A 16,017-nucleotide genomic window follows, 5' to 3' on the forward strand; every position below is an offset into this window, starting at 1 on the left:
GGGGGTGGGGGTGCGCGCGTGCACGCGCTTGCATGTGTGTATGTGAGCTATGAATGCTGTTGTGTGTTCCAGCTGATGACAGCAGAAATGCCAGATGGCCCCACACATGCTCACTCAGAAAGATGTTTAAGGGGACTGCACAGTCAAAAGCTCCCAGTCAGGTCCCCTCCTCTCTGCTATCATTAATGGAGTATGTTCAGTGAATCCTGCTGTTTGCTCCACTGTGGCTTCTCTTTCGGATTGTTTCTAATTTTATATTATGTAAAGAATTTTGATCCATATGGTTGACAAAAGATATGCAAAGAAAAACGGAATCATTTCACTCTGAATGTTAAAATGCAGCTCACAGGAATTCAAAGAAATTTGGTAGGGCAAGGGAAGGGGAAAGATGAGAGAACAAAAGAGCTGCCTACCACAAGCCCTTTGACATTATGAAGGACTTGGTAAATTTTATTCAGACCAAGAGGTTTTACCAACAAGAATAAATTTAGATGGGGATGAGGGGCTAGGAACTAAAGCTTATATTTGGAGGATATGCTTTTTTTAAAAAAATGGATAAAACATCATGAAAACAAAGTCAGGCACAAGCTCTTTATGGAAAATGGCCTGTGCACATGAAGGTACCCTGCTACTGCTGTTGTAGGAAATATAGAGAGCTGCCACGACTTCACCAGATCTGGAGGAAATGAGGTGTATTTGAGTGACAGGTGCCAGCTTCTGACTCCTAGAACCTGCACTGTGAGGGCTCCAGGTGATAAGCTAACTTAGGAAACATTGCCAGGGCCCATTCTCTGCTCTAAGGAGGGTAGTCTGCTTCAGGATCATATTCCCCAACACAACCCTTCAGGAGGAATTCAAATAAAAGCTGGAAGCCCCCATCCCAAGAGAGAGCTCCATGTTGCTGAGCCCAGTCCACAGTCCCTTGTGGACTATCCTGACTCAACTAGTCCTTATCAAGTCCTCATAGTACCCTGTAGTCATCCTTTTTCCTTTAGATCATCCAAAAGAACACACCAGGAACTTGTGCAATGTGTTTTAGATGAAGAAGAAAGAAGTCCAGCTACTATGAAGCATGGCATTACCAAGAGGTGTTCCCACTGATTTCTAGGATTGATTGACATCTCCTGGATTGTGATTGCTTACATCTGACAGGACCAGGAGCTGTTATACCTGTGCCTTATCCAATCAGCATTTTGGTCTTCACGTGCCATGCTGTAATTTCAAGCAGAATTGGGGCTTCTCTTCCTAAAACCAGATATTTTAGAGATCAAATCCGTTTTATCCATCCCTGAATAGAAGCTCCTATTACTTCTAAGATATGTCTTCATTTCAAACACCCTATGGACTGATGAGTGAAATTTAGCTTTATATTTTCAACATCACCTTTGATAATGGCCTTTATGGCTCTGACTTTGATAACATGGGTTCATTCTCTGTTTTACTTCTTCTGAGCTACATGACCTCGGGTGAGTTACCTAACCCTTCTATGCTTCCATTAACTAATCTAGATAAAGAGAATGTTAATAGTATCTACTTTATAAAGCCATGATAATTAGGTGACAGAATGCATAAAAGGATGATAGCTGCTCTCTCTCTGGCATACATTCAGCCCACAGTGAGTACAATGATAACCATGGTATTGTCACCCCAGTGTTTGTTGATGGCCTCCTTATTTTTCCTCATATTACCTATTACCTGCTATATAACAAATTATCTTGAAATTTAGTGGCTTAAAGCAATAAACATTTCACAGTTTCCATGCATCAGGAATTGGCTTGGTTGGATAGTTCTGGTACAGGATCATGTGTGAAGTTTCTGTTGAGACCTTGAGCAGGGGTGCAGTCAGCTGAAGGCGTGACTTGCGCTAAAGGATCTCCTTCCATGATGGCTCCCTCATTTTGGCTGTGCTGTTTGGCTACTTGGGCTCCCTCAAGACAAGACAGCTTCCTCCAGGGCAAACAACCCAAGAAAGAAAGCAAAGAGGAAGTGGTATATCCTTTAGGACCTGGGTAGCTCTGTCAACTTTGTCACATTCCATTCATTATATGCGAGTCATTCATTTCTGCCCACACTTTAGGGAATGTGAACGGGACTCTACTTTTTTATAGACAGAGTGTCAAAGAATTTGTGGCTGTATTTTCACACCACACCACTCCTAATCTTATGGGCTGACTTGTCTTTTTTTAAAAAACCAGTTATAGCTTTTATTATCTTTAATAGCAATTATATGTGAAGCTAAATGTAATATAAATTTAAATAATAAATATTAAATCTATGTTGGTTGTGCCAGATTTGTTACATTTTCAATTACCTCTGATTCCCACTCACACGTATTCTACGCAACTTTCTTCCTCTAGTTCTCCCTACCTCACTTTATCTATGATTTTCTCAGCTTGGCCTGTGAATAAAAGAGATTGTCTCCTTGTCTTACACCCAGACTGTCTTACTTCAGGATATGCGTATAGAAGGCGGGGTGCTTCCTTGCTGCAGCCCAGTTTTTACACCACCTTCCACTGAGAAGGGATGCTGAAAAGCACTGAATTTTCTATTATTTCAGGAAGAAACTAGGCAACTCCTAGGATGTAACATGTGGAATGTAATTATCAGTTTGTGTGGCTGCCAACATTAGGGAAGCAACATGGCATAGTCACTAAGGATGCTCTAGAGTAGATAGCAGACGTTCAGAGCCGGACTCCATTACTTTCTTCCTGACTGTGTACTCTTGGACAAGTGATTTAACTTCTCTGTTTGTTTGCTATTTGAAAGATGGGGGTTTCAATTTAGATATTTTTATGAATGACTTATGAAGACTAAACAACATCACACCTGTAAAGTATTGTGAACAGACTCTGACATCCATTAGGTAATCAGCACAGGCTGTTGGCAATTTTATGAACAGACTGGGAACTCACTGAAATGAATTGTGTTTCTCTTTAAAAGCTCCCTCTTTTGTTGGTTTTCTCTACCCTCCATCCCCACACTGATAGACAGTGTCCGGCACATAGTGAAATAGCTTGTCTATCTCAGGAAATCAGGGGTTCTGGCCAGGGTCCAAGCTCATGAAGCAAAGCCAGGTTGAGCCCCGAGGGTCCAGGGAAGATGAGATCATGAAATATGAAGAAATGATTCACCTCTGAAGGAATAGAAGAAAAATAGGAAGACCGAAACCTGGTTCAAATTCCAAATGCCAAGAAAATGAGAGGGATATACATGAGAGATGGGGTCAAGTATCAAAAGCCCATGAAAAATGACATGAAGTATAAACTCATCATCTCTTCCTCATGGACAAGATTTATGTCAGTAGCAAATATAAGATGGGCCCAAAGGTCCCTCAGTAAACATTGATGGCTCAAGAGATGAACACAACATGTATAAAGGGCTAACACTGGCACATGCGAGACAATCAGTGTATAAGTTAACAGGTGTGCCACTTGCAGGTTATAGGTGTTTTAAGAAATTTTAAAAGAGTATATTTATTTAATGTATTTTTTTCTTGTTTTCTCCATTAGATCCCCACAGCAGAGTGTGTTTAAGGCCAAAGAATGTAACTGATTCACTGAGCACCTACATCAATGCTAATTATATTAGGGTAAGTAAATAAATAGAAATTTCTTTCTGGTGAGCATGTTGACATACTTTGAATTATTGATTTTAGGTTTAGTTTTGCTTTTCTTCCCCTCTCAAGAGTTTGATTTCAATTGGTTGCTAACAAGGGTATCTGTTTGTTGTAGTTTGTCAACCCTGTTTGAATCCTCCACAATGAGTCCTCCTTTTAGTCCCTGACTACGGTCTCCACACAGGTGCTCTGGTGAGGATGGAGCATTACAACCCTTAGTACCAAATGCCCTGCTGAACTTGCTAGGAAAACAGCCACATGCATCATGGTGCTAGAATCGATGAAGCTCTTGCAACCATGTTGCCTTTGGACCAGCACAGCCAAAGATCTTTCCCCTAAACGTTCACTGCAAGGCATCCACTTAAAAGACAATATGTTTGTCTCTTTACTCCAACTAGGGCTACAGTGGCAAGGAGAAAGCGTTCATTGCCACGCAGGGTCCCATGATCAACACTGTGAATGACTTCTGGCAGATGATTTGGCAGGAAGACAGCCCTGTGATTGTTATGATCACAAAACTCAAAGAAAAAAATGAGGTATGATCTTTAGCCAAGTTCTGGATGTTATGCACGTTCTAGTGCTAGGGAAGAGGTTTTGTGTAAGTAAAATCACCATGTACCTCTGACAGGTAGATTTAACCTACTTTGTCCCATTGTCCCAGATGTGAAACACATATTAAAAACTTAAATAAAGTTATATAATATATAACAAAATTATATAATATTCAATATAACTATATAAATCACTTAATGTTAATATTAAACAATATTAAATTACTATTGATATTCTTATTATATAATAATATTAGTTAATATAGTCAAATATATAAATTCTTGATTTTGATTTCCAACCTATTTTAGTGCTCTTGTGTCAATTTTGTGGAAATATTTATAGAATTAGAAGTTAATGGGTTAAGATGGAAATTTTCAAAAGGTTAGGTCACTTTATACTTCTGAAAAATGGTAATTGGTATTGGTCTATGTGTGACAGTTTTCCTTCAGACAAGTCAATATACTTAGCGTGCACACATCTCATTTGTACCCATAGTCTCAGTAAGGACATTGAATGATTCCTGAAGTCTACTCTCCTAGGTATTACTTATATTTTAGGACATCTTATTGGGGTAATTCATATTTTGATTTTAGTCAACATTTTCTTCTTGAAATTATTATACCAGGACTTCTCCATAACAATAAGAATTTCGGAAAACTGAGCTTTTCCTTATGCCCTTTCGGTGAATTGTAACTCTTGACAATGGTAGAATCCTGCTACTAATTGAAAGAACCCAGGCTCAGAAAAACAGCTATTTGTAAGCTTTAAAAAGTTTGCTGTTTTTTTCCCCATTTTTACTATAATAGATGACACATTTTTCTGATTATACTGGGAAAATATGTATGTTTTTGGCCAATATACAAAGTTATACACTTAATTAATATATGGCTTACTAATAAACACACTTCTGTGTGAATCTGATACGAGAGCCTCAGTTGGTATGATAAAAAATAACTCCTAATATTCTCAGCTGTTTCACATACAATACAACCCTGACAACATATTAAGTCACTGACAATTCCTGCACAGTTGTTTAAAATACATAGTATTTTAACTTTGTGACGGAAGATTCTTCAAGTTTAAAAGGTATATTCTTTGTAGGCATACATCCACATGGACATCCATAGAATTTATGAAATACAGCAGACCTATATAACCTGAAAAACCTTCCACCACAAAACCAGTTACACTGGGTAAAATGTGAAACAACATGTTTGGAGCTTGTAAAAAAGAAAGGAAAGGAAATTTTGGTGCTCAAAAATTTAGTAAAAGCATAAGACCAGAGAATTAAGTATTACTTGTGTTTTAATAAATACTAGACACAAATCCTGGGCTTGCAAGAACCAGAAGTTGAAACTGAGACCTTCCATAAAGTGAACATCCATAGGGGATATACTTAAAAATAAAAAAGTAAACCTCAAAAACAAACCTGCCTTCTAAAAAGGAATGTAATAGGAAATTAATTTGTCTAAATCTGTCCTCCTTGTAGGATAAAAAAATGCTCTTAAGTATTTGAAGGTGAGAAACCCAAGAATTTTAAAATCAGAAATTGCCAGATAGGGTAATTAACCTAAGTGAAGTATCAAGATGGTAGAAAACTACTCTTTATAGAAACAGCGGCAATAATTTCCAAATGCACACAATCTCCATATAGGCCTCACAGAATTTCCAGAAAAACACTCAGTCAAATGTAAATGCGCAAATCAAAATTATAAGACATACAATTAAATAAATATGATAAGGAAAAATAGGGAAAGCAACCAATAGTACAAACAGATCCATAAGAAATTAAAATAACAAAAACTTATGGATGTAGGATTTTAAAAATAATTTAGCATACAAACTATAAAGTAGTCAACAAAAGAACAAATCATTATCAAAAAAAGACTAAGAATATTTATAATCAAACTAAAAAGTATTAGAAATAAATATATAGACATTAAAATGAAGAAATAATATGTAGACATTAAAATTAAAAAAGATTACCAGGCAGGTTTATAAAGGTAGACATAGATCAGTAATTAGAGAATTAGAAGATAGAACTGATGAGATTACCTGAAAGATCAAAATGGCTAAAACCAAGAGAGCTGAAGTGACATGAAGAATAGTATTTAAATGCCCCCATGAAATGTTTAATGGATGACTTAGAAGAAAAAACAATGTGAGGAAAAGAAATATTTTTTAAAAGATGGCTACATATTTTCCAAGTCATTGAAAGACATGGGCTTCAAATTTGAAAGGCACAATAAATTCAAGGCTAGATAAGTAAACCTAAGTCCACAGCTAGACACATCTGTGGAAAACACCAAAGAGATGATGTTAACAATCAGATTAACTAGCAAAAGACTTCTCAAAACAAACAAACAACAACAACACAAAAATACAATAGGGCCAAAAATCAGTAGAATAATACCTAGAAAGGATTGGGGGATGGGGAGACTCTAAACCCTAAACCCAGCAGATCTATCATACAGGGATGAGGGTAAAAGTAAACATTTCAAACAACCAAAAAATGAAAGAATTTAATACCAATAGGATCTTACCAAATTGTAAAGAGATTTAATCCAGAAAAGAAGAGTCAAATATAATAAATAATAGCAAGAAAAGAAATGAAAGAATTAAGGTAGAATTAAAGTACTGGACAATAATAATAAAGCATGAAGAGAGTTAAAATATTTCTATGTTAGTCATGAAAAGGGCAGAAATACAAACTAAGATTAGACTTTAAGATAAATGTGCATGTTAAATTTTCTACGTACTAAAAGAATGGAAGTAGAATGCATAATTTCCAATCTGGCAGAAGAGGAAACAGATAGAATTTTTAAAATTAACTAAAAAAAAAGAAAAAGGAATATAGAAAAATCAAGATAAGTTTTTACAAATTGTAGGCTAGAAATAAATCCAAATAAATTGGTAATCATGCTAAATATGTATAAATAACTTGCCAATAAAATACCAGAGTTTACAAAATTGATAAATGTAGTTACAGTCTGTCTACAAGAGGACACAGAAATGTTAAAATTAAAATTCTATTTCTTCTATTAAAAATAAAATCATAGCCAGGCATGGTGGCATATACCTATATGGGCTGAGGTAGGAGGATGACATGTTCAAGGTCAGCCTCAGCAACTTGATGAGACCCTGTCTCAAAACAAAATAAAAGGGCTGAGGATGTAGCTCAGTGGTAGAGCACCCCTGAGTTTAATCCCCAGTATGGCAAAAAAATATACAGAAACAAAATAAGTATAAGAAAAGTACCTTAATCTATTTAATCATTTGGAAATATGAATATGTAAATGTTTTTAAACAATTAGATCATATTTTCCACAGAAAACAGTACTTAGTTGCCAAAATTGCTTATTTATTAAGGATTAATGTGTGGCAAGGCATATGTGAAACAATATCTCACAAGGATTACCTAATGGTTTTTAGTAGCCATAAGTTAGGTTATGGCTTTTGTGCTCATGAGCATTTAATACTTTAATTTGTGATGCATTCTATGTTTGTTCACTCATAGAAAATCTCAGAAATACACTTTCAATGCTTTAACTTGTTCTTGAAGTAGGGTTTTATCAGGACAGAGGCTAAGATTGTTAGTCTGAAAGCATTCCTTAGAGGGTACATAGTATGTGACATTTTAAAATAAATTTAACATGAGCAATTAGGAGTATGCCAAGCACCAGCAAATGATTGCTCTTCTCCAGCTCCAAGACTAGCATTGTCATCCAACCAGAACTGCTGTCTGTGGCAAAAACGCATGATATGCACAGTCCACTCACCAAGGATGCTCAGAGCTCTCCATTCTGAGCCTGCAAAGGAATGGAATCCATCTCCTTCCTTCAAGGGCAACAATCCTATTGGACCTAACCTGTTGGTTATGTTCTCAGATTTCAGTCTCTGTAGGAAAGCCAAGTGGACCTGTAAAGGCTAGAATACCTTTTTAAAATAATTCCCACACTAAAGGGTAGCTGAGATTTTTATTTTTTTCTTCCACTGCCTAATTCATATATGGAGAAGTGGATGGTTGGTTTTTCCTATTTTGAGCCTCTTTTCTTTTTCAATATTTGAGATATACTTATTAGGAATATCAGTATCAAACGTGTCATTGTACATCTTCCATGTGTGATCTGCTACTTTTCTTCCCCCTGTAGCCAGGCATAATCCAAAACATTGCAAGAAATATGTTTGATTTTATAAAGATAGCTTTAAATAAAGATGAAAATTCCTTTTGGTCCAAACTCTCTAAAGATGTAAATACAATTCCCTAGAGGAAACTTTGATGTTTTACAGATCAAATGATACTGAAAAGTCTGGCTTGAAAGGAATGCACAGTAGATTTTGCACTACCAGGAAAATGCTGTTTACCGAAAATGTGCCAACTTTCTTTTGTGTTAAGCGTCATTGTTTGGAAGAGACAAAAATCATTTCCTCCAAAAAATATGGAGGTGGAGTTATCTTTAGAAGTTCCCACGCTTTGTGTTTTTATGAACCTTTCTACTTTCTAGTGAATAAATGAATGAGTAATTGCCATCTTTTATTCCAAAATCCCAATATTCTATTTCTCACTTTTTATAAAATGAGGATAAGCAAAGGTGAAAAAAATAAGGGTAAAAAATTAGTTCTGATGTTGTAATTAAAAAGATTTAGTTGCTTGTAAACTTGAGTTCCCTCATTTAGATAAATCTCAACAAGAAGGGAATTCCTTTTGAAATAAAGAAATATTAAAACACAATATTCAAATTCTTTATACATGAAATATTCTATTACTGGAGAAGATAGAGTGAACAAAGTATATAAAACTGGAACTAGATCAACTCCAGAATGACAAGTAGTGTTTGTGCACATCCAGGGAACCAGCGTCCTTGGACTACCTCTGAACATGGCTTGCTGCTCAGCACTCCCCTTCTGTGTAAATGTTGAGCATAATACACATACTATGGAAGGTATTTTTAGCCTCTACCATCTATTGAATATCTGTACTAAACAGTCATACATAAATTCAGTTACTTCTCACTCTAACTCTACAAAGTAGTTTTTACATTTCTACACTGTAGATAAGAACACTGAAACTTGGAGAGATTAAGTCATTTTACTTAAAGCTTCAAAGTTAGTGAGTGTTGGAATTCAAATTTTAATCCAGGTTTATTTGATTTCAAAATCCAGGCACTTATTCATGATTCCATCATAGAGGACAAAAAAAATAAAATAACCGCAAAACTTTGGAAGGCAAACAACCTACTATTGCTCTCAAAGAACAGTAAGACACCAAATTTATCTTTCACAAAGTGAGGAGATTACTTAGTGATTTGGCTTAATAATACTTCTCTCGAGTATATAATGCAGCCACATTCTCTCATTATTTTTGCATTCGTCTTTCATCTTAGTTAAGCTATGTGACATAAGAACCACAGACTCCATTTTACCTACTGACTTACTTATTCAGGCATTGCAAACAATTTCACCTAGAAAAGCCACATAAAGGAATCCTATTTTAACTTTTTCCTTCTTTCATTTCGTTCTCATCTGTATCTTATAAAATTACAGAAAATAATCACTTTAGTTATATTTATTTGGCCAAAGAGTTTACACGATGCCTTTGGGTCTGGAGAGTAAGTGACCAAGGGGAAACCACAGTCCAGAGAAACAACACATACAAAAGCATCCAAGAAGCCACAGAGCGGGCATGAGTTGAGCAGTTTGGTGTGATTTGAGCACATGTGACTTAGTAAGGAGTGAAGGGAAATGAGACTGGAAAAGTAAGTCGCATTGAATAGAGGACTATGCTAAAAAAAAAAACTTTAGACTTCATTATATAGGCAGCTGGGCACCCCTGAAGATGTTTTTGAAGGAGAGTGAAATAATGCAATTTGTATAGCAGGGATATAATTGGGAGCAGGACGTGTGATTTTGATTTAAAAAAAAAAAAGCAAGGGGAAGTATGTTGGGAAGTTGTAGCAACTCCCAGGTAAGAAATAATGGGGTGCAAAAGTAAGGCAGTGGCTGAGAGTACTGAGGAAAAGGAATTTTCCTCAGTACTCTCAGCAAGAGAGAGTAGAAGCCACAGGGCTTAGTTCTTGACTGAATATGAGAGATGTAAAGGACAGTTTGACTTCAGGATTTGGGTGTTGGAGGCTGAGTGGGTGGTTGATGTCATGACTCTACATGGGAACAAGGGAGATATGTGAGAGGGAAAAAAAATGAGGTTCATTTTTCAAGTATAAAGTTTGAGGGTTCTGGAGACTTTGGGATGGTAAAGTCAATTAAATAGGTAGAAATAAGGGTTTGGAGCTCTGGAGAAATGTGTAGGTAAGAGATAGAGATCAGACAGGTGGTGGTTGAAGTTGTGGGAAGATACATAATTGATGTAAAAAGAATAAAAAGGGGATTTGTATTCTCTTGTATATTCGGCTTTTTAATATTATATTATGAGCATCCTTCATGTTGATAATTCATCAAAACATTATTTTTAAAAAACTAGAATTTCATTGTGTGGATATAATAAAATATATGTATTCATTTATATATTAATAGATTCTTAGATTATTTGCACTTTTTGGTCTGGATCTCTGTTTCTTTAAGATATATTTATAGAAGTGGAATTCCTTGACCAAATCATAGGAACTGTAGAAAGAACATATTCCTAATATACATCTAATTGTATATCATCTTCAGTATCTGAAACTCTCCAGCTAATCTCAATGACGTCCATTCACAGTTCCTCTTATAAAACATCCAAAGTTATACATGTTTGTGTACAGCACTTCACTCTTAACAAATATTTATCATCTACCATCAAACACTAGTGTAAACATTTAGACTATATCTTTATTGACAAAACCAGCAAAAATCCCACTCTTTATGACATTTGTAGATGAAGAGGAGGAAATACAATAAATAAGACACAAAATAAATAAATATTATATAGTTATATACAGTGATATTGGTACATTATTATATGCAGCATGTATACTGCATATAATATACTATATATCAAATATGTTTATTATCACTGATACTATAGGGGAAAAATGTAAGCATAGGGGAAGGTAAGGGAGATGGGAGGCAGTATGTAATATCAAATTAAGTGGTGACTATGGGCATCTTTGAATGAAACATGGTAAAGAATTAGTCAGGCACAGATCCAGCATAAGGCAGAAGCCACAACCAGTGACATGGAATCTCCTTGTGTGTTGAGGACCGGCAAGGAGGCCAGAGTGGCTGAAGCCAAATGTACAAGGGAAAAAGTGGTGGGAAGAGAAGTCAAAGATGTGACTATTGCCCAGCAATAACCCACTGAAGGTTAATGTCAGAACTTGGTGGGAGTCTTGGTTCTCAAACTCACCTTCTGAAAAGTAGGGAAAACATGGCTTCTTAACCTTGAAAAGATATTGGAGGGGATTAAGTAATATTTTACATCTTGATTACTTTGTACATTAGAAACTACTATGCTAATATTAGCACAAAGGGAAGCCCTGGGTTCCATCCCTTGTACTGAAAAAAAAAAAAAAAAACCTCATTTTTAATTATAAGACTCTGTCCTTTTTGTTTGACTGTTATTCTAAAGCTAGAATCCTAAATCATATAGCTTGTGTATATCATACCCTTTATATATCATTGAAATTTCACATTTCTTTAAAGTGAGTGAAAACATAGAGAACCTAGTGACAAAATATAAATGCAGAAATCATAATTAGGTTTTTAAACTTTACATGAACTTTAATGTTGTCACAACTTTACCTGATTTGACTATAGTTTTCTTTACTGATTCACTTTTTTCCCAATTAAAAATATATTCAACCCGTGTAGTAATCTTATAAAACTTTTTTTTAAACCTTAGAAGTAGAAAGTTGTGATACTTTCCCTTTTTCCCTTCCCATAATAAGGGTCACAGCTGACACTCCTATAACAGAAGGCAGTTTAACAACATAAAAATATAGCAAATTTATTTTATCAAAGCCTTATATGACGTGGGAGTTTTTGGAAATGAAGGCCTGAAGACCCACGGAAAATTCTATTTTCATGCTTAGGTTTGATAAAGAAGGGACAGCTATATAGAAATGTGATTGGACAAAAGGGTATAATCTAATGAGAGTTGGGGAGATACTTCTTGTCCTTTCTGTGTATGGCTCCTTCCTCCCAGATATGGGGCAAAACCCCTCTGGAACAAGGGTCCTATAATCTACTCTTTAGATTTCATCTTTATTGACAAAACCAGCAAAAATCCCACCTTTAATGACATTTGTAAATGAAGAAGAAGAAATACAATAAATAAGACACAAAATAAATAAGTATGAGATAGGTCAGAGAATTTTTGATTGCCAGCTCCTACACAGAAAGGCAAGGCTTCCAGTTTTACGGTTTGCTTTGGAGGAGGGGAGGTTCTCGTTTCTATGAACTGCCTTGAAGAACAGAAACTCTGATGTCTATGACTCATCTTGGAGGAGAAAGACAAGAGGAGTCAGGCGGGCAAGAGACCTTAGTCACTTCTAAGGACACTTCTGAAGCCCTCTAGTTACCTGAGTTGAAACACACAAAGTGCCTACCTTGGGATGGTGTTTTCTGAGCTCCAACACGCTCCCCTACTTCACTGATTTACATAATATTTAATTAAATTACCAGGCTTCAATAATGAGAACAGCTGCCACAAAGAGGTTTCGGTTTAAATACTGCTTAGTAAACATACAGTCCCCAAACTGGTGGCAGAAATAGAAGGTCCAATAAAAATGAACCAAGAGCTTGTGCGTTCCTGGACATCAGCATGTTATAGAGGGGACCGTGGGCTTCAGTTGACGCTGTCTTTAAGTAAGCTTGGTTAAGAGTCCATGTGGAAACCAAGATGGAAAGTAGAATTTATAAAGTGGTGGTTTCCCAGAGGATCTCAGCTCCAGAAGGAGTTTGCCCAGAGACCCAAAACACTTGAGCTTCAGTTTCCTCAGGTATAAAGGGATTTGAAATACAGTAATACCTACTACCCGCTCTACGTACCTCAAAGGATTGTGGAAGGGACTAAATGACAAAATATTGGTGAAAATACTTTTATATGAAATCACTGGCCAATTAATAATGTTTGGCTGGAGTGCTGGAAACAAGAGTAACTATAATAATTTTAGACAATCTCATCCATTCTATCCCTTTCTTATGTATCAATAAGTAAGATTGAGCATCTTCTTTTTATTTATTTAGAGTCATTTTCTATGTGGTGATACATGTCTTTAGATCATAGAGCAAAATCTCTGGTTTTAAATGTACAAACAAGAAAATAACTTGAAAATAGATATCTCATTTCCAGGCATCTAAACTACTAGCTAGAATTCCTTCTTCTTTAAACATAAATAACCCTCATTTGGTAGGGGTGATAGAGGATGGTCAAAGGGGGAAAAAATCATAAAAATACATGAGTTTGCATTGTTTCACATTGTATTCCACTTTTGCTATAAACTGCTAATTAGAAAGAATCAATTAATGTCCACAATCTTTTCAGTCAGGATTTGATAATTACTTATTTACCCTAGAAGCACACGGTCCTCTAAAAACCTCATTTTTCTCCAAACTATGAATTCTTAAGATTAATAGATAATTTGACTAAAGGATCAGCCTAGTTGGGAGAATAGTGATGTTTTAGGGTTATATTCTGCTACATAGCATGCTATTTCAAATTACCTACAATTAGTGTGATTTCGTAATATTATCTGCAAGATAGCATTTTGCTTCCTTGCATTTTCTGCCTCTTTCATATCATTGTTAGCACCACACTAAAGAAACCCTAAAAAGCTGTTCAGGAAAATAATTTGAACATGAACTTGTGCTCTTAGAAACAGCTCCATTTGCAGCTCTCCCCCACCTCGTATTCAGCACCCACACTTATCTGGTCTCTTTTTCTACTTTCTTCTAAAAGGGGGAAAATGTATTCAGTGTGTAAAAATAAGCTATTGTATCTCTGAGAGGAGATGGGATGCTAATTAAGGGTTGTTGGAAGGAACAAGTCACATTGCATTGTCTACTGGGAGCTGGCTGCCAATTGCTTTTTTGGTAAAGCATCAAGGAAAACATTCAAGAGGCCAGGGCCAGCTTGGGAGAGAAGCAAGCAGCCGAGGCTTCCACTTATCAAGGAGGTGCAGAAGCCTGCTCAAGTACTGTTACGAGTCAGGTGCAGGCAGCGAGCTCCTGCCTGGCAGCTTTCCTTACTGGTTTCGAGAGCCACCTTTCTAAATGGGAGCCTGCTGCTCAGGTCTGATCGGGGACAATGGGGCACGTATGCCAGACTACTGCACCACTGCTTGCCTCTTTCTTTGGTCAATTCTTTTTCCAAGATTCTTTGTCACTCTTCTTGGATTCATCCGGGAGACATGGGTTTTAAGAAACACAATAGCTCGGGTCTTGCAGCGAAATAATTGATGCTTCACTGAAAGAAACCAGGCAAATTGGTTAGTATGATTACCTTTAACAAACGGGGACAATTTTAGACATTTGGCAACTGCAGGGGGAAATAAGTTGCTCTACTTTTAAAAGGTTTCTTTTCTTGGGCTAGATTGTAGCTCAGTGGTAGGGTGCTTGCCTAGCATGTGTGAGGCACTGGGTTCAATTCTCAGCACCACATATAAATAAATAAAAATAAAGGTCCATCAACAGCTTAAAAACAATTTTCTTTTTAAAAAAGGTTTCTTTTCTTCATATTACCATTAAATCAGCTAGAGCAAGCCTTTAGTCTGATTGCCTGCAGTTGTGAGTGGCATGTAAATAAAGCTGAAATGATTTACTTCATTTAGAGAAGGATCAAAATGTGGAAGATATAAATGTGTTTATAATGTAATGGATGAAAGATAGATATTGTGATTCGGCTAGGTGAGGTGACTTCCTGTGTGGCTCTAGCATGTAGAGTGATTGGTGTTCAGCATTATAAAGCCCCGAGGTGTGTTTCTGACAATGTACATGTCTTTACCTTTAGGTCTGTAAGTCTGTGATTCTTTTGCCGTTTTCTTGAATCTATCAGTATTTAAAATTTTTTCAAGTGTGTTGTTCATCTCCCTCTGACTTAGAAGAGTTGAGCCAAGCGTCCTGGTACTAAAAGACCCTGACTGAAAGCAACGAGTGAAAGAATTCCTGTATATAAATGTGTATGTTTGAGAGAAAGGGTTAAGTGCTATTTAAACAACATTTCCAGAATTAACTTCACTTCCCTGGGCATTCAAAATAAAATATCAACTTTCACCCATTAGTTTTTTAACCATCAAAAAATGTGATTAGAAAATTAGCAATTCCTTTGTAGTTATTTAAAAGACAAAGTAATAAATAATATGAGCTTATATGTATGCTTGAATCTTACTTGGCAGTTTTCTTTTAATAATGATGTCTGAATATAATAATTAAATAATATTTAGTGCATGAAAGTGTAATCACTTTGGGTTCACAATATATTTCCCAGTAGTTTTAAGATATAACAACAACAATATTAGCATTGTGTTCTAAGAGTTTACTGTATACCTGGCTTTGTCCTAAGTACTTGAACATTTTAAATCATGAGGAAACTGAGACCAAAGATGTTAAGTATCTTGCTTATGGATTCACAGCTAATAAGGAGAGCGACCAAAATTTGAATCCAGACCCTCTGAGTCCAAAGTCTGTGCCTTAACCACTATGCTATACTAATGTGCTTAAAATATAATTATTACTCTTGTTAAGCCTCTCAAAGTAGATCCATCATAAAAACATGTTAAAAATAATTTAATTATACATTTATTTCAATAGTGCCATAAGTTAAAAATCCCTTAGACCTGTGAAATATAATACCATAGATGCATTAATGATCATAACCTCTGCCTTACATACAGGGGAAACTTTATTCATTGGAA

At 35.9% G+C, this 16,017-nt stretch overlaps 1 protein-coding gene across 1 annotated transcript in view; it reads left to right on the forward strand.

Moving 5' to 3' along the window:
• Ptprr (protein tyrosine phosphatase receptor type R) overlaps nt 1-16,017 on the forward strand; it is a 256,407-nt gene that overhangs the window by 218,592 nt on the left and 21,798 nt on the right. The window contains exons 8-9 of the mRNA XM_048808281.1: nt 3,510-3,589; nt 4,015-4,152. Of these exons, the coding sequence (XP_048664238.1) occupies nt 3,510-3,589; nt 4,015-4,152 (218 nt within the window). The remainder of the gene's footprint in view (nt 1-3,509; nt 3,590-4,014; nt 4,153-16,017) is intronic.

Source organism: Marmota marmota, unplaced genomic scaffold, assembly GCF_001458135.2.
Source record: "Marmota marmota marmota unplaced genomic scaffold, marMar, whole genome shotgun sequence".
Taxonomy (NCBI): domain Eukaryota; kingdom Metazoa; phylum Chordata; class Mammalia; order Rodentia; family Sciuridae; genus Marmota; species Marmota marmota.